Below are 20,253 nucleotides of genomic sequence, written 5' to 3' on the forward strand. Positions count from 1 at the left end.
CTTGTAAGGAGTATGAGCTATAACTTGGCTGAATTATTCCTTGTTCTAACATCTCTGCAACCATCTTGGAGATCACCACCTTTTGCACCTGTGGGTATTGATATAGTTGAACCTTAGATAGCTTAGCCCTCGAGACGATCTCAATGTGGTGGTCAGCTTCTTTTATTGGTGGTAGCCCTTTGGGTTCTTCATACAATTCAGAAAATTTATCAAGTAAATGCAATAAATTACTTGATATACCTAAGCTAAGTATGCCAAGTCTTCACATTTGGTAGCCCCACCATAGGTTGCAGCATTAGGCTCGACATGGATCTCACCCCGTCGAACTGCACCTCCTTGTTGTTCTGTTAGAACATCATCCACATATTTTGAAAATCGAATGTGACGATTCCTAGGCTTTGCAGCTACTGTGTGCCTAGAATAATGTCAGCCCCTCGCAAGGCGATGGGGTACAATTCCACAATGATTTCATGGCCTTACACCCGAATCTTGACTCGGCGGCACAACCTTTCTACTCTAAGCTTGGTGCCGTCGCCTATCACCACATCAAACCCTATCATCGGTTCTACTTCCAACTCATTCTTCTAGACTAGCCACTCATCTAAAAAATTGTGTACTTCTCGAATCAATTAGTATGTCTACACAATGCCTTTTGATGGGACCGTCCACCCTAAGGGTCTTCGTTGCGGCCGTCCTCGAGTACGCTTGCATGGTTCTTTCCACAAACTCATCCAAAGCCTCCTCTTGAGGCTCAGCCATGATCTCCTCCTCAGCAGCATCATCCTTGGTGTCCTCAAGTTCATCAATAAGCATTACACTTCTAGTCAGTTTTGAGCACCGATGACCTGGCATGAAACACTCATCACATTGGAAGCACAAACCCTTTGCTCTTCGCTCCTCCACTTGGGCAGGTGTGAAAGTTCGAATAGGTAGCCGTGTGCCTCCTTTAACATCAACTCTATTAAAGGGGTTGATTTGGATTAGGCATGGCTATGGATTACCACAATCGGTTCCGCACATAGGAGTTTCCATGGGTGCTTCTTCCTCTTGGGCCGCAAGGTTTTCCACTTGCTCCCTTGCTGCCATAGCTCTCATGGTCGAGAGTTGCCGACCAGTCGAGGAGGTGGGTAATAAGGTCATGAATTTTAGTGGATGCCCAAGTTTGGATAGAGCGAGGAAGAGGTCAAATCAGATGAAGGAGATAGATTTCCAATTGATCAAAGATGATTAGCTATGTGCACACCACAAGTATAAGTAGGTGGCTACCTGTGATCTAATCGATCTAGCTTGACTAACTTTGATTTTATCAAACTTCATCACAATTAAGGACTCATAAGCAAATAAAGAGATTATAGGGTCTAATAAAGGATGGCCGTGCCGGTCGGCACTTGCCGTACCAGTAGAGGCATGGCACTTGGCACGGGGTGTGCTAATGGCACACCCCCGTGCCGAGTCGTGCCGACCGGCACGGGGGAGTGCCAACCGGCACGTGTGCCGTGTCGATTCGGCATGACCACGTGCCATCCGACGCAGCCTGGTCATATGCCAATGTAGAGACATTTTTCTTAAAATTTTTCTATTTTCATCAATTTTTATCAAATCAACTTTACTTATTTTCTTAACAAACATGATATGACATCTGAAACCTATTTTTTTAAACTTTTCTTATTTCCATCAATTAACTTTTTTCGTCATTTGTCATTTTTGAAATGACAACTTATTTGTCATTTTTTAAAATTGGAATGACAATTCATTTGCCAGACCTAGACAATCACAAAACTGAATTTATTAGAAACAGAAGAAAGAAAAGGGATCATTTCAAGCTCAATGTGATTACAGTCAGATAAGGGAAGAACTTGAGTCTATAGGTAGCAGGACATCAGGAGAGGTCCGCCCACAGGATGATATGAGTTCATCATCATTACCATCATACCAATCACACCCTCCAGAGCCACAATACCCTTATTATACTTTATATCCACAATCTGCATATGCTTATGGTGTACCTGTGCCGGTGCCGGTCGTTTCTATGCATATTCAATATTCTTATCATATCATCGAAGAATTACAAAATTCTTATTTGTATGAAGACTATGTGAGATGTTATAACGAGCAATATTATTAGTGAATGAGTTTTGAAGAATATCGACAGTATTTAATGCAACATTCCTGTGTTATTCTTGTACCAGCAAATAAAGTCTTTGATTCTCACCATTCTATGTTCAACTAGATATTAGTTTTAATTATTGAACTATTATTAATTATATATTGAATGATCAATTATGTATTGAATGTTATTATGTGTTCAATTATATTATAGAGCATTCAATCATATTATGGAGTGTTTAATTATTAATATTAATTTTAATGAATGTATTCAATCATATTATGTGTTGAATAATATTTATATTCAACTGTTGTTTTATCTTTAATAAAATAGCTTATTTACAAAAATAATCTAAAGATAAAATATTGTAATGTAGATTTTAAATTTTAATATATATATTTAGATAAAAAATCAAAGATTGACATACCAAAGACCAAAAGATATCTCTAAATATCCTAAAAAATTTATTAAAAACATTATAAATGTGTTCTACTGGCACGAGGGGGGCGTGCCACTAGCATAGCCATCACTGGGTCTAATACGAAATATAATGACTAATAAGCAAATATAAAGCAATAAACAAATAGATAACTATCATGGGGCTAAGAGTAAATCCTCTGACTCCTCCTTAGGCGATGAGTCCAATGGTTTAGTCTTTTGCAGCAGCTCAGTCAAGCTGAACCATATCAAAATTTTGGGGAACGAGAACTCAACAAGCTTTATTTTATATCTTGGATTCAGATAGATGTAATTGCCCTTATTATTATTGCACTCACCCTAATATTTATCAAACTTCTCAATACTTGTCAGCATGATGTGAACCCTTTTAGAGGGTCCGAATTAAGAAACATCAAATATAGAATTACGACTTACAAAACTAGGGTAGATCGTAACTTTTGATTTCCAAGGGAGAATTGGACGTGTAAATAGTCAAAATCTATGGGAAGAATGAAGGGAAGATGGTGGTGGTGGTTTGGTGAAAAGTGGTGATTTGGTAGATGAAAACTGGGGATAAAGGTTAAGAAGGCAGATTGTGAAAGATGTGCATATGGATACAATGGGTTGTTGTGAGGGTGAATGGACGAAGAGGGAGAAATGGGCTGACCTCAGGGTCGAGGGGAACAACAAGATGAGGTATAAAAGTTAGACGAGAGAATTAAGGAAGAATAGAGGGTTGGAGGAATATAGACACTTGAGAGATAGGTTTTTTCAACCAAAATAATTCATGCATTTTTTTTAATTAGGGCTACACTCCACATATATATAGAGGCAAGTCCTAAATTGACTCATACTAGGATTTGACTTAATGGCTTACATTAGAGATAAACATAAAGTAGAGATAAACGTAACTTAGCTAAATTAGTCTTCCTTATCTAGCTCAGATTTGTTCTTCGTTCTGTCACAAATAGAATCTGAATTTGAGGGAGCTTCGAATATGGAAGTTCTAGATTAGGACATTATCAATCTTCTCTAACTAATTCCATGATATTCGGATTCTAAAACTGCACAGAAGTTAACTAAACTGAACTTAACTAATTAAATAAACTTTAATACTTAAACTCTAACTAAACCAAATAAGTAGATAAGATAACTAGACTCGATCCGTCAAACCCAATTTCTCTATGATGTGATCCGACCTATCTTAGATTGCATCAATCCACCATGCTTTCGTCCACTTTGGCCTTAAGGTGTCCTTAGTTGTTTTCAAATCTTCGTTCGCTCTCGAACTTTCTAAAACCCAATTTACCATGTGGAAAGGGGCCCCATGGTGGTTTCTTCTCCAGGCAAGTTGATACGAACCGTTTTAAGGGTTCGAATCAAGAAACGTCAAATATGGAATTATGACTTATGAAACTAGTTTTGATTCCCAGGGTGGAATTGGACGTATAATATTCAAAATCTATGAGGAGAGAAAGATGATGGTAGTGGTGGTTTGGTGAAAATAGGTGATTTGGTAGATGAAAATTGGGGATAAAAGTTACGTGGTTAAGATGGCAAATTGTGAAAGATGTGCATATTGATACAATGGGTTGTTGTGAGGGTGATTGGACGAAGAGGGGGAAGTAGTTGGTCTTCATTGTGTAGGGGTTGTACCAGGATGGGTGGAACAGCGATGGGTGGAGGAACCATCGGTAGAGAATTCGATTGTGGTGTAGCCGAACGATTGAGGAGTTGTATGAGAGCCTCAATTTTTCGCTGGGGTTCCTCCATGCTAAGCATAATCTGCTGCTGATTTGCTTCGATCTGCTCCAAAATTTGTTTCTTGTTGGTCATCGATCATATCCAAGAACCAATCTGCTTTGATACAAAGTTGATACGAACCGTTTTATGGTCCGAATCAATAAACGTCAAATCTGAAATTACAACTCATGAAACTAGTGCAAATCGTAACTTTTGATTTCCAACGCGGAATTGGACGTGTAAATAGTCAAAATCTATGAGAAGAGAAGAACGAGGGGAAGATGATAATAGTGGTGGTTTGGTGAAAAGAGGTGATTTGGTATATAAAAACTGGAGAGAAAGGTTACGTGGTTAAGATGGCAGATTGTGAAAAATGTGCATATAGATACAAAGGGTTGTTGTGAGGGTCAAGGGGAACAACTAGACAAAGGAGATCTAGAAGTTAGACGAAAGAATTGAGAGAGAATAGAGCTCTAGAGGGTTGGAGAAATATAGACTAGAGAGATAAGTTTCCAACCAGAATAATTCATGCATTTCTTTTTTTAATTAGGGTTGCACTCCACATATATAGATGCTAGTCCTAAATTGACTCATACTAGGATTTTCCTTAAGGGCGTACATTGGAGATAAACATAAAGTAGAGATAAACATGACTTAGATAAATCAGTCTTTCTTATCTAGTTCGGATTAGTTCTTTGTTTTGCCACAGATAAAGTCCAAATCTAAAGGAGCTTGAAATATGGAAGTTCTATATCAAGACATCGTTGATCTTCTCTAACTGATTTCATAATATTCGGATGTTTAACGAATGTCTTCTAAATATTTTTCCAAAACTGTGTAGAAGTTAACTAAATTGAACTTAGCTGTAAACTCTAACCTATTTAGATTCTTAACTAAACTAAATAAGAAGATAAGATAACTAGACTTGATCCATTAAACCCAATGTCCCTATGATGTGATCCGCTCTAACTTGTATCACACCATTGCCCTTATGTATTATTCATGAGAAGAATTTGACTCCTCTATCAATATTCTTTTAATATTATAAATTTCTGGAAGGATTGATTGAATGTAGGATGTGTAAATCTAGAAAAAAACATTAATTTCATCATTTATGACCATCAATATCTTCTAAATTTTTTTAAACTTACACCAGTCTTGCGCAATAGAAAGCTACTTTAAATGAGTATCTCTATCTGCATAAAAGCTAAACATTATTTTGTATGTGAAGGCAGAATCAAGTATATCATATGTGGAGTTCCACATAATAGAAACATCAGCATATAATCCTCTTGCTGTAATTAAGTCAAGTTGCCTACCAATAACACCATATTTAAATAAATGATTAGGAGACTTCTTCGGGTATTTTACTCTATCTAATGTTATTGATCACTCCCTCAATCTCTTTCAATTCATCTTGTACCATCAAATTAAAAACATGGGCACAACGCCGCACATCAAAGAATGTTCCTTTAAAATATAATTTTTCTCTTGAATCAAAATTTGCCCTCAAGCATCTAATTGCTACATCATTACTTGAAGCACTATCTAGTGTAATAGAAGCAATTTTATCTTGACTTTTTCAATCTAAGAGGCATTCAGAAATACCATTAGAAATAACCATTCCAGTGTGAGATGACTCCAAATCAATAAAACTAATAATGTATTCTTGCAACTATTAATCAGGATCAATATAATATGTTGTCAAGCATATAAGCACTTTGATTAGAAGTCCAATTATCATATGTCAATAAGATTTAATCAACATTTTGAAGACTCTTTTTTAATTTCTCCTTTTCGGATTCATAAACCCTTAGACATTCATTTCTTATAGTATTTCTAGAAATCCTTTCATAACAAGGATTTAATGTCTTTATCAGCACATTAAACCAAAAATGTTCAACCATGCTGAAAGGATTTCATGAACAATTATCTTAGCTATGGTTTCCTTTATTTTGGCATGATCAAAGGGCGATGAAGCTGAGCTAAAAATCATAGAAATCTTTAAATTCATAGCTTCACGTGAAGGGAAATTGAGCATCCTTGCTTTTTCCTTTGTTTTTGATATAATTGCATTCAGTCTAGTGTCTTTTTAAGGTGGAATTGCGTCCAGCCTCCCTTTAGAATATAGGTTTTGATAGTACTTACACCTATTTTTAGTCACTTTTTGTTTCTTTTCCAATATCTCAACTTCGTCAAAAATTTCCCAGACCACAGAAACTTTTCTCCTCTTTTCCTACTTCATTTTCTATTTGCACTTTTTCTATCTCATTATCAGTACTTAGATCTTTATCATGTTCAATTGGAGAGGCCACAAATTGTTGAGATGAATCAAGTATACCAAACATCTACAAAAACAATGAAATTTTAAATGTATGTAGATGATATGTCTTGGAAGTCACTAAAAAGCAAATAAAATTGCCTTATTAGTGTAGAAATAAAATAGACTAATCTTACAAATAAAATAAACATGAAGCATATAAAATTAGTCTATTCAAGTCAGCTATGACTTGGATTTGTGTAGGCTTTGACCTAAGAAAAGAATCTAATGTGATCAATTATGCAGGAAGGCATGAGTATTAGCTAAAGCTTTTTATATGCTTCAGTTCTTGTGCAGAAGTTTTACTGATCACAAAATTCTAACTTTAAACTTCTATGAAGACTGCTACATAGACTCACAGCTGATCAATCTTCACAATCCCATAGCATTGCCAAAATTTAGTTATATTAAGCATCAACTTATCAGATGTCTACGACTACAGCTGCAGATAGCACAAATAAACATTGCACACTGAATTCAAATAAAAATTTGAATGATATTAAACATCAACTGAAGATAGCTCACACCAAACATCATAGCTATTACTGATCAATCAGACCACGGGTGTAAATTGTAAACGAGAACTATTAAGGATTAATAAGGTGATGGGACATAACTAAACTCAATAAAATTCAGTACAACATAACTGAATTCAATAAAATATTGTAAAATTCAGTTAAATGGAAAATAGATAAGATAACTATCATAGATGGAATATGTGCATTATTAGCTCTAGGTGAATGAGTAGATGAAGTAAAAAAAAAAAAATAAATAAATAAATAAAAACCAAAATCATTGAAGAACCTTGAGAGCAGATTGTGATGCCCATGGCTCCATGCTAAGCGATTGTGCGATGTTGAGGGGGTTTGCAGTTGAGGTTGACGGTTGTGCGACGTCTGCAAGACCGAGGGGTATAGGGGCAATGACAGCAAGATTAAGAGGGTATGGAACTTTGGATCTTGAAGGCAACCTCAATGAGCTTGGACTTTGGAGGCGACTTTGACGTAGTGTGATACGATCTTCTCTTTAGGCTAAAGTTCGATCTCTTCCAATTCTCTGATCTAGACTAGATCTGATATGGAACTTTGTAACAAGATCCCGAAAGATATCGCCGTCGGATCGACGTGAAATTTGGATATGTTGTAGCCCCAGAAAGGAGCTTTCCAACAAATCAAGTTTCAGGTGAATCGGATGTGGGGATCTCGAGATATCATCCGATTAGTGGTCGAACATCAGGATAGTTTGTTTAGGATCTGTGGATGGAGGCACGAGATCTTAGGTAATGGTGGTTGGAGGTGGACCGGCGTTAATGGGGTGGCATCGGTGAAAAGTGGTGGTGGAAGGGTTATGGTTGATGTAAGGGTTATGGCAAGTGTTGGATAGATTGGAAGAAGGGAAAGGAGATGGTCGCCCTTAAGGGTCTAGGGTGATTGGCCGGTTGAGGGAGGTTAGAAGCGGCGTTGCCGGTGATTGAGAGAACGAGAGCGAAGAAGACGAAGGAGGCAAGGCAAAACTCAATTCTTCAATAATCAATAATGACCTCTGGTTGCCATCCACATCCTTTTAGAGACTAATCAACAACTCAAAATTAACCCTAAACAATACAATCTTGCCGACTGCGTTCGAACGCGCTCGATCGCGTTCAAACGCACGGAGTTCGCTCTTCTCTGGATTTGTGAACGCAATGCAGGCGTTCGAACGCGCGACTGAACGCGATGCAGGCATTCACAGTGCGTTCGAACGCCCATGTACACTCTCACAACCACATTCACCACTGTGTTCACAACCGCGTTCTCAACCGCGTTCGAACGCAGTCCATCCACGTTCAAACGTGACTTACAGAAAACTTATTTTCTTAGAAACTAAATATTAAAAAAGGAAACAAAGATAAACCCTAAAGTGTACCCATGCTCGAGACGATGTTAGTGAAGTCTGAATCGTATCATAGTGTTGGTGACGGTGGCCATTGTGATGAGATTGAGCTTGGAGATGAGGTTGGGAGAAAATATGGGACTTTGGGTAATGGTTTTGTTAGACTAGGGTTTTACGTAAATATAAATCATACTATCTATTGGATCTAAGATCCAATGGTTCTAAACGTGTTATATATATATATATATATAGTACTGAGCCAAATCAAGCCGAGCTTGAGCAAGCCAAGGTTGGCTTTGCTTGGCTCGATTATATTTTCGAGCCTAAAAAACATAAAAGATGAGCTGAGCACACGACCGAGCCCAAGGACTTTTTTGACAGCCCTAATTCCTTATCTGTATCATTTTGTATGTGCTGCTTTGATCTTAATCAATTTTCTTGTACCATCTCATTTGAATCACTCAAAGCCTAGATTTGGTACCAGAAAGATGATGGGAACCAGGCTAGCATTCCTATGCTGCACTTGTCAAAGCATTTGTCTGTTGGTGTCGACAGTACTATTGAGGTCACTGGCCTCTTGTGCTCATGATTGGACATGATAACCTGTAACTTACTGCTAAGGGCCTTAGTCATATAACAATGTTGTGGTCTCTCTGAAATTTATATTGTACATATTCTGATATAACTTTAATGAGATGACAATTCTAATATAACCGTATGGAATTTATTTTCATGCTAATTTTGTATCTCTTCTAGCAAGTACTAATATCTGATTTTATGTCTCTGGTCATTTTTTGAACATATTGTTATCTTGTACTTTTAGTTTGGCTATGAGAACTCTTGAATGATTCTTAAATTTCCTGATTTCTTCAAGATTTATGCATGATTTATAGCATGATGCGCTTATTAAACATTATATCAACATTGCTGTTCTTATTAGTGGTTTGGATATTTCTTCACTTTTCTTTTATGTTTCATTTTCTACCATATTTTAACCTGCCGTTGTGCTGAGGTACCATTTATAATGATTATTGTCTTTGCTCCTTGAATTTTCTCTTATCTAACTTATTCTGCCTGAAGTCTGGACAGTCACTGCTTGACATCTTTCCTAAATCCCTGGTTTTATAGTCATCTGTATAATTTGAACTACAAAGCTATCATTTTGCTATAAAGATGAGCTGGAGAACAATTGGAAATCTAAGGCTTATCGTGGTGGTATGTAGGTTGACGAACCATCTCATAGATTATTGGTAAAGAAAGAAAAAGCCCATGACATGGATGTAAATGCAGTGCAGTGGAATCCCAAGGTGATCTCTTTTGGCTGCAATTTAAGTCGGAATTTATTCTAGCAATCTTTCGTTTCCTTTTTTGCTCGTGCATAATCATCAAATACTAATCTAATGTTATCATCAATTCTAAACCACAGGAGCCATGGGTTTTAGCATCGGCAAGCGATGATGGCACAATTAAGATATGGGAACTAGCACAAGTATCTTAATTGTAAATCAGGAAAGGTGGCTCTGCAAGGTTCGGAGAATTTGGATGCCGCAGTTATTTAAATTTTATACATCTATCCCCACATTATGCTTAACCATCTTAAATTTGCTCTTTAGCGATCTCTTGGTTTTTTTTTTTTTCCAGTGCATGAATTATAGACACAAAGTCCTAGATCCTTTTGTTATTTTATGCCGAAAATCCTGAACTTGATGGAATGAAGAGTCAAGAAAATGACGCAGCTATGTGATTTAATTTACAGCATATATTCCTTGAGAAGATGTAATAAATGTGCAAATCCATGTGCTTCACACAAGGCTCCAACGGATAAAACTTTTTACTGCTTTCTTTATATTGTGTCCCGGGTTTTGGAAGCAAACAAGTGCAAACGGAAGCTACTAGGAAATAGGACGGTACCTTGTAGTCGTCTTGTAACGTGGGCTATTCTATCCAAAGTATTGGGGAAAGAAGAGTGGGGGAAAACTTATGAACTACGTCTGTCTATTATAACTGTAATAATGAGATCAAATTTCCCTCTCAAGTTGATCCATTTCATCCATTGAGATCAAATTTAATTGTATATTGGATGAAATAAAATATGAACAATTAGATATACAGTATACTTTCGTTAGAGTAAAGGACGGGCTGCATCACAAATAAACAAACGACAGCACATAACCTTATTAAATGCGCTTAGTTCTCAGAAAGGGAATCCCTGATGATTATATTTACCTAATCTCATTCTTAAGGGAAGAAAATAATCATGTTCTGTTAAATGTGAAAATTAATGTTACTTTGTGAGCTTGAACCACAAGGGAAGGTCACCCCTGAGCCGGTCAAGTCCTACCTGTAGATAGGGATCATAGGTTTGAATCCTCTCATAAACATTGGAATTGATATTTGGTAGATTTTTTAGCAAACGGAAGCTACTAGGAAATAGGACGGATGGTACCTTGCAGTCGTCTTGTAACGTGGGCTATTCTATCCAACGTAGGGAGGGAAGGAGAGTCGGGGAAAACTTATTAGCTAATCTCATTCTTGAGGAAAGAAAAATAATCATGTTCTGCTAAGTGAGAAAATTTACTCTTTGTGAGCTTGAACCACAAGGGAAGGTCACCCCAGTCGGTTAAAGTCCTACCAATAGATAGAGATCGTAGGTTTGAATCCTCTCATAACCATTGGAATTGATATTTGGTAGTTTTTTTACTAGAGCGCTATATGCGCTTGCTTTCCATCTATTACGGTCTAGGTTAAGTTTGGGTGTTAGTTAGCTGAGTCCGGTGGTCAATTAAATTTGAGTTCTTTATTAATTATATTTTAGAGTAATCATTTGCTATTTGTATTAGTTCGAGTTCATGTATGGTTTAGTCTAAACTACTTTATGGTTTATGTTAGTTGAGTCAGCTAGTCGATTCGATTTAGTCAGATTAGTCTCTATATCTATTATGGAGTGTAACTGAGTCAAGTTATGTTGAGTATGAATTAATTAGGATATGGGTGCCAATGGCTAGAGTTGAAATGAGGGAGATAGGGGCGGCAAAGCCAATGCAATAATTAAATAGTGATGAAATTAGAGTTTCCTCCATATATATATAGAGGTTAACTTTAGACTGACTATGATCCAAATTCGATTAGCTATTACAACTTGACTAGCTTGAGTCAAACTTTGGTTTACCATACATCTCATGACTCGACTAAAATAATTAATTGATTTAATGAGACTCATTTAACCAATTAATAAGTTGAGTCCATATTTAGTAGATACTTGAGTTCATGGCTCAACTAACGAGGCAACTACTAAAAAGAAATGCAAGTTATTAAACTATATAAATAGGCTCATCCTTATGAACCTAATGTGTTGCGAATGGATCCAATCTGACTGAATCGTATTAGTATGGATTAGTCCAAACCAATTTATGGTTTGCTTTGGTTGAGTCCTAGCCAAGTCATCTAGTCAAGTCGATTTGGTTTAGTCAGATTAGTGGGTAAGCATTTACAATTATGTGGAAGGCAGCCTTAGTTGAGTTGTGCTTGACTATTGATTTGGATTTTCCTTCTTTCTCCTCCCTTTTTCTCTGATTTCTCTCTACCATCATCCCTCCTTGATCTAGGGTCCTTTTCACCGTATGGCTCTCATCTTTACCATTGATGCCACTGACCATCTTGTGCATATGCAAGTCCCCACCACCTCCATCTTTGCCGAGCTACCACCACCCCTACTCGGCCTCCCTTCATCGTTATGATAGGCTACAAAACGATCCCTTCAAGATATGAATTTATTACAGGAAGCAGTCAGCACAATCGAGGGAAAATATTCTCCTGTAGTCAAAAAATTACAAAAACAAGTGGAATGGATCTATAACTCTCTAATATACGTTTTTCGTATTTACGCCCTTCGCATATAGAGAACGTGTTTTAGCCGTTCGAACGTGACTGGGGTGCATTCAAACGCACGACGGATAAGCTGAGTTGTAATAAGGTTTGTTTAGGGTTTTTTAATGTTTGGCTAGCCTCGAAATATGTGGAAAAGCAGCCTTTTTGGATTATTGATAATTGGAACTTGTTTGTCAACTAGGCTTGAGCCATCTTCTCCCTCCTCCTTCCTCCCCCTCAGAATCAAATCGGAGTTCTCGTCTAGGTCGAGGTTAATTCTCCGTCGCTTCTCCTTCCTCCCTCTAGCAACTAGCCATATCTGGAAGCTCTGTTCTCCCACCTCATCTAGTTCAAAGTACTAATCCATCCACCATACCTTAATCATATCCCATAACCCTAATCACATATTCCACGTCCATCCCGCTACCTCCTAACCTTTGGTCATTGTTTCCTACATAACGTTCGATCTACTCATCCGATCGATGAGATTTTGGTTGCGTTGGATTTCTAACTCCCAAAGGAACAACTACAATCTGAAATCGATCCAATGGTTGGATTCTGTCCAGATTACCAAATCGGATAGAAAATCATCTTCACCAAAAGCGACCGTAACAAGTTGGTATCAGAGCTAGCTTTCCTTGGCATGCATATGTAATGATGCGAACCACTAGATCCATGGTGTCCCGAAGAAGAGAGGAAGAAGGGGAGACATCCACGCGCACGGGAGAGCGGAATTCTACAAATCCATCATCGGGTAACGAAGAGCAAGAGGACCACGTGCACACACACACACAACGTTTCCGCCTCCATCTACCATTGTCGACCCGAACATAGAGATGCTATCAAGGTCCATTGAAGCATTAGGGCAAACCTTCTCCACCATCCTTGCCCAAACTATCGGAACCTTGAGTCAAACAATAGCACAACAAAACGTCAGTTGTTGTGGGCAATCTAAGAAGGGTCAAATCGAAGACCAGAAGTACTCAAGTCTTCCACCCCCGAAAACCCCATAATGGTTCCACTGGTCGACCAGGGACCACGGAGGGAAACCATGCTCAAACTGAGGAAAGAGGGGTCGCGTTGATGAGCATAGTTTGTCGACGAAGAAGATGATGATCCCTGGATTGAGAGAGAAGAAGAAGATAACATCATGGCTGTAGCGAGAGGATGCTGTAGAGAGATGGCATGGCCCGAGGAGTTGGAATTCCCTAATCATGATACTGGTATCCGTCAGCGAACGGTGCGGCTTGAATTCCCTAAATTCAAAGGAGGTGACCCTCTGGATTGTCTTTATCGCATTGAGCAATTTTTGACTTCCATGGCACCGAAGAAGATCAAAAGGTGCTCTTTGTATCTTTTTATTTGGAGGATGCGGCATTGCGGTGGTATCGCTTGGTGATATTGCATAGAGGAATAGCAACTTGGGAAGAGCTTTACTGTTTGATCTACAAACTATTTGGATCGTCAGGGTACAAGGATTTTCATGCTTTGTTGATGAAGACGGTCCAGAAGACAACGGTGAGGGCTTACCGAGAGGAGTTCGAATGAGTGTCTAGTCGTTGTGTACCACCTTGGATAGATCGGCAACTCAAAGCCACTTTTTTGCTAGATTGAGGGAAGAAATTTAGGCTGATGTATGTGCTTTACGATCACTGAACCTAGGGCAAGAAGTGGAGGACGCCTTGCTCATGGAAGACAAACATCGAGCACTTAGAGGTCATATGAAGCGCCCATAGGTTAACAAGCAGCAGATGAAACCGGGCGGCCCTAGTGGATTGGTTTACCAACCAAAGAACCTCCCGGGTATATCTGACCATGACCTTCTTTTCGCACTTCTTCAAATGTGAAGACAGCTCCTAGGGCCCTTATATGAACTCTCACCCTGCCCAGGTGGAGCGTAGGGTCAAGGGGTTATGTTTTTGATGCGAGGAAAAGTTCATGCTTGGTCATCGCTGTGCATGACAAATCGGTTTAGTGGTGCTTATAGATGGGGAGGCTGAGGAGGATGATCCCATTGATGATGAGGGTGTTGCAGAGGACATGATAGATGAGCAGGGGCATATCGAGGTGGAGGAGACTAAGGTGGAGGAGATTAGAGCAAACATTTCTCTCCACGCCTACTTCGAATCTATGACACCTCCAAAGACCCTTGGCATAGACGGTTTGATAAGGAAGCATATAGTGCATATCCTCATTGAAAGCATGCACAACTTCCTTGATGAGTGGCTAGTTAGGAAGATTGGATTCACTTCTAAGCTGACGGTTGGGTTCGACGTCACCATTGGTGATGGTATGATGCTTAGAGCCAACGACATATGCAGTGCAATTTAGGTTTGAGTTCAAGACCATACCTTTGTCATGGACTTATATTGATTGCACTCTGCGACGCGGACGTCGTATTGGGGACACAGTAGTTGTAGAGCCTCGGGCCTGTGACCTTTGATTTCCATGAGATGTGCTTCACCTGCAAGCACAATGGTAGATAGGTCTGACTGGATGGAGCGCGTCCTCTTTTGGGGTTGCCTAGCCGCAATGATGATGCTTTTATGATGTAGTTGGCCCCTACCGAACCATCTAAGATGCAAATATCGAGCGCTCTAGCTGATTTGTGGAGTTTTTTACAGGAGTTTGCGGCTCTTTTCGAAGAGCCAAAGGGATTGTCGGTAGGAGATGCAAATTACTGCATTGAGATTGTACTGGGAGCAAGGCCAGCAAACGTGGGACCTTATAGGTACCCTCATGTACAAAAGAAGAAGATTACATGGATGGTGAAGGAGATGCTTACATAAGGGATTATACAACCTAGCTACAACACATATTCTTCCCTCGTTTATTGGTGCAGAAGAAGGATGGTATCATATTCTTCCCACGTTGGAGATTTTGTGTCAATTATAGGGCACTAAACTTCGTTATCGTCAAGGACCGGTATCCTATTCCGGTTATTGAGGAGCTACTCGATGAGTTAATAGGGGCTACATATTTCAGCAAGCTTGACTTACCCATAGGCTACCATCAGATTCGAGTGTACCTAGCAAACGTGCGCAAGACCGCCTTTCGAACTCATGATGGCCACTATGAGTTTTGGGTTATGCCCTTCGACCTGATGAACTCTCTAGCGACGTTCCAAGGCTTGATGAATGATGTGTTTTGACCACTCCTACATCGATATGTGCTTTCCTTTTTGATATGATCTCTCCTTAGGCTAAGGTTCAATCTCTTCCAATTCTCAGATCTGGACTGATTTTGACACAGAACTTTGTAAATAGATCCCGAAAGATACTGCCGTCGGATCGATGTGAAATTTGGATATGTTGTAGCCCCAAAAAATAGTATTCCCACAAATCAAGTTTCAGGCGAATCGGATATGGGGATCTAGAGATATCATCCGTTTAGTGGACGAATGTCAAGGGGTTTGATCAGGAACCGTGGATGGAGGCACGAGATTCTAGATGATAGTGGTTGGTGGAGGACCGGCGTTAATGGGGTGGTACTGGTGAAAAGTGGTTGTGGAAGGGTTGGGGTTCATGGAAGGGTTAGGGCAAGTATTGGATAGATTGGAAGAAGGGGGAGGAGAGGGCCGCCCCTAAGGGTCTAGGGTGATTGGCCAGTCGAGGGAGGTTAGAAGCGGCGTCGCCGGGGATTGAGAGGCGAAGGAGGCAAGGCAAAACTCAATTCTTCAATAATCAATAATATTTCTCTGGTTGCCATCCACATCCCTTTTAGTGGCTAATCGAACAACTGAAAATTAACCCTAAACAATACAATTTCGTCGACCGCGTTCGAATACACCGAGTTTGCTCTTCTTTGGATTTGTGAACGCGATGCAGGCGTTCGAACGTGCTGCATGCATTCGAACGCGTGACCAAACACGTCTGTTTCCCACTTCTTTGGATTTGCGAACGTAATGCAAGCATTCACAGTGCGTTCGAACGGGGCGTTCGAACGCACAATGCACACTCTTATAACCACATTCTCAACCGCGTTCACACCCACGTTCGAACGCACTCCACCCGCGTTCGATCGTGACTTATAGAAAACTTATTTTCTTGAAAATTAAACATTAAAACAAGAAACAAAGACACTCTTAAAGTGAATCTATGCTCGAGACGACATCGGTGAAGTCCAAATCGTATCAATCCACCACGCTTCCGCAACCGTGTCCTCAAGGTTTAAAATTTGGGAAGCGATCCATGATATCTGACTCTAGCTCCCACGTAGAATCATCAGTAGGTTTGCCCAGCCACTCAATCAGCACTTCAGTCTCTAATCTGGATCCATGGCGTCTTCTCCTACAGCCTAAGACTCGGACCGGTTCAGTGGGGCCATCTTCCTCCATTAGTTCGGGTATGGCCGAACCCACCACATGGTTAGGCCCGATCTTGGCCTTCAATGCCGATAGATGGAAAATCGGATCGATCCTGGTCACCTCAGGTAGGTCCAACCGGTAAGCTACTAGACCAATTCGTTGTAGCACTCGGTACAGACCATAGTACTTGTGACCTAACTTCTGGTTCAATGTGGATTGCTAGTACGGTTGAGCTCGAAAAAACACCAATTGATCCACCTCAAACTCTCGCTCACGCCGGCCTTTGCCATGAGTCTGCTTCATGCGATTTTTGGCTGTTGCTAGGTGCATCTTGAGCCATCTCAAGGTTTCATCTCGATCAGCAAGTTCCAAGTCAAGCTCGGTCCTATCCGTCGCCGCGATTCTATTATAGGCACACAAGACAAGGGAAGTGCGACCATAAACCACCTCAAGGGGGGGGGGGGTCATTGAGTCAACTCTATGCAGCAATGTTTGGAACATGCCCCTAAGTTCATCCGCCAAGCCCATGTTCACACCCATGGATGTGGGTTGACTCGGTCCTACCGTGGTCGCTCTAAGGGAATCGGCTTTACGGTTAGAGTTATCGTGGATTAAGTCTTCCTTTATCCGTGTACTCTCCATTGGTCTCCTTATTGATGTCATCTTCCTTGTTTCCACTATTAATGGAGGTCTGAGGTTTGCCTGGCTCTGATACCACTGATAGGTCATGGAACAATTCCTTTAAGATCTAGATTTATTACAGGAAGCAGTCCGCGCAACCGAGAGAAAATATTCACCAAATATTATTCTATACTCATAAAATTACAAAACTAAGTGGAATCGATCCGTTGCTCCCTTATCTATGTTTTTTGTATTCATGCCCTTCATAAATTAGAACTACAAGTAGGACAAAAAAATGATATATTGCGGATGATGGTGGTGGTGACGAGTGGAGTGGAAGTTAGGGTTATGAATGATAATAGAGATGAGGGTGGATGGGTGATGTTGTTCAAGGGATAAAGACGAAGGGGAAGAAGTGGTCAAAATCCCAAAGAAGATGGAGAACTAGACAGACGAGGGAGATTAGAAGTTAGGAGAAACCTTGCCAATGGTAGAGGTGGTAGGTTGGTGAAGAGGGAGGAGGGAGATTAGGGTAGAAAGAAGATAGAGAGGCAAGAAATCAATAATCCAATAGCATAATGAATTTGGCTGTCATCCACACCTTTATAGAGGCTAGCCAACAAGCCCTAATAATAATAACTAACCCTAATCCTAGTAGAATCCCGTCGATCGCGTCCAAGCACACCCGATCATGTTCGAACGCACAAAAAGCATTATCTGTATGTGCGAACGCGATGCAGGTGTTCAAACATGCCTGACTGAGTTTGAACGCACATTTTGCGCTCTCTATTTTTGCGAACCTAATGCAGGCGTTCGCAAGGGCGTTCGAACGCGACCCTTTCCGCTTTCGAATGCGACCTACAGGAATTTTATTTTAATAAAAATAAATAACTAATGCAATAAGAAAAGAATCTAACAAGGTGTATCATGTGCCCATATTGTAATGCCCCCGCCCGGCACGAGCACGTGCTTGCCTACACACCCAAACGACACACGCGGTGCACGTGCTCGCCTACACCTTATGCTCACATAATCCAACAGCAAATAAATCATACTAATAAGCAAATAAACCTGTTAACATATGAATATCCAAGTCCACAATAATATACACTTGACTACATAATCTGGTAGGACCCACCCAGGCCATCACAAACCATCAAGATACAACTAAAACAACCAATACTTGAGTACACTATAATCTAGCCCGTATTATACAAATCATCGTCTATATGATTGAGTACAAATATCAAATAATGGTACAACTTAATATCTTGATAAACTATCTTCTATACCATCTCATGTCTATAGCTCACCTCATCTTTGCTCTAAAATATCTTCTTAGGATACCTCAAGCCGCTATCACGTACCATAGTATCTAGAGGGTTAGAAAAGAAATAAAGAGAGTCATGAGCAAAAGGCTTAGTGAATAGACCTTACCCCAAATCAGTAATGCCAAACAGAGAGTAAATCATGTACTAGATAATATGAATCACATAGGAGCATCATGTCATGAATGAGTATATGAATGTATCCTCAATAATATATAAATAAAATATAGATATCATGTCATAACTGATCAAACTTGACAATGTATAAACAAACCTTCATATCATACCATCTTTGTAACTCTCTCCCAAATATGACACATATGATGCATGTCAACTATAACCATGCTATGATATTGAATGCAACCACATATGATGCATATTGACCACTCAATAATCAGGTATATCAGATGATAATAAAATCATATGCATTTCTCAACATCTCAATCATCAATGTCATCTCTTAATACCATCATCATACTAGACCACTGTGTACAATCAACATCTGGCACTCGGTCTCCTAATCTAACTCGAGACTTACAGCATACTCTGCCAACCGTTAAGGGTACCTCAATCATATAATCATACTCTGTCAATCGTTAAGGGTATCATCATCATCCAGACTTGGGTACCCAACTAGTTGATAGAAACCACATGAGGAATTCGCTACATATGTCCTAGCGAACGACGTGTCCAAATGTCTGCTTTGCACACAGACGATCGACCTTGGACATAAGGCCGTAGGATCGCGACTATTTCAAGCAATCAATCATCTCCAGGCACGCCCTAACCCTTGCGCCCACTCGGATATCCTCATGCTTTCTATCAAATATCCTATTAATCAGATTTCATGTTTTCCTTCTAAATGATAAATCATATGGATTTTATCTAGTATTATAACAAGTCATGCATATCAGGAATTTAGGTGGTAAGAAAGTCAAAAGAAGTATATGATGTAATGAAATCACCAATGGTACGTGTATCACATACATACTCATGGTAATCTATCATATGCACACTCATGCTAGATATCATCTCGACATATAGTCATAATGGTATAGTCAATTTCAATTATCTCTATATATCACCATTATATTCATATCCAAGATTAGTCTAATTGAATGTATGATAAAATATGCTCAATTAAAATCATTTTTAAATAATATCATATAAACATGCTGGAGGCTAAAAATATGCATATACATAATTATATAATATATCCTAATTTGAGAAAGGCATCTATGGGATAAGACTATCCATCAATCAACTGCCACTCATTGCTAGTAAATTCCACAGGGTCTCAAATAAGGGGTTTGGTGTCTGAAATTATTTAATTAGAATTAATTCAAGTAAAATATAAAGGTTTATTAGGTTTAGAATCACTTCTTTTATTTTTGATTACATAACTAGATTTACAATATAGATACAATTCAAATATAATTATACTATTATCATAAAATGCTAGTTATAATAATATAAGAAGAAGAGGTTTGTTTCTTTTTATATAAAAATATTCTAAATATATAACATAAAATAAAATAAAAAAAGGCTAAGTAACTATAAATAAGATATAAGTATAGACAGGATCTATTTATAATTAATTTTATAATTCTTACTCTATCTTGATTAATCAGGAACTATATAGTCATTACTC

At 39.1% G+C, this 20,253-nt stretch overlaps 1 protein-coding gene across 1 annotated transcript in view; it reads left to right on the top strand.

The window, feature by feature from the left end:
* Positions 1 to 10,326, top strand: part of LOC140772736 (protein CIA1) — a 45,847-nt gene extending 35,521 nt beyond the window's left edge. Inside the window, exons 9-10 of the mRNA XM_073114947.1 lie at positions 9,704 to 9,787; positions 9,907 to 10,326. Of these exons, the coding sequence (XP_072971048.1) occupies positions 9,704 to 9,787; positions 9,907 to 9,978 (156 nt within the window). The 3' untranslated portion in view covers positions 9,979 to 10,326. The remainder of the gene's footprint in view (positions 1 to 9,703; positions 9,788 to 9,906) is intronic.
* The last annotated feature ends 9,927 nt before the right edge of the window (positions 10,327 to 20,253 follow it).

Source organism: Typha angustifolia, chromosome 12, assembly GCF_048772165.1.
Source record: "Typha angustifolia cultivar Huaian chromosome 12, ASM4877216v1, whole genome shotgun sequence".
NCBI lineage: Eukaryota > Viridiplantae > Streptophyta > Magnoliopsida > Poales > Typhaceae > Typha > Typha angustifolia.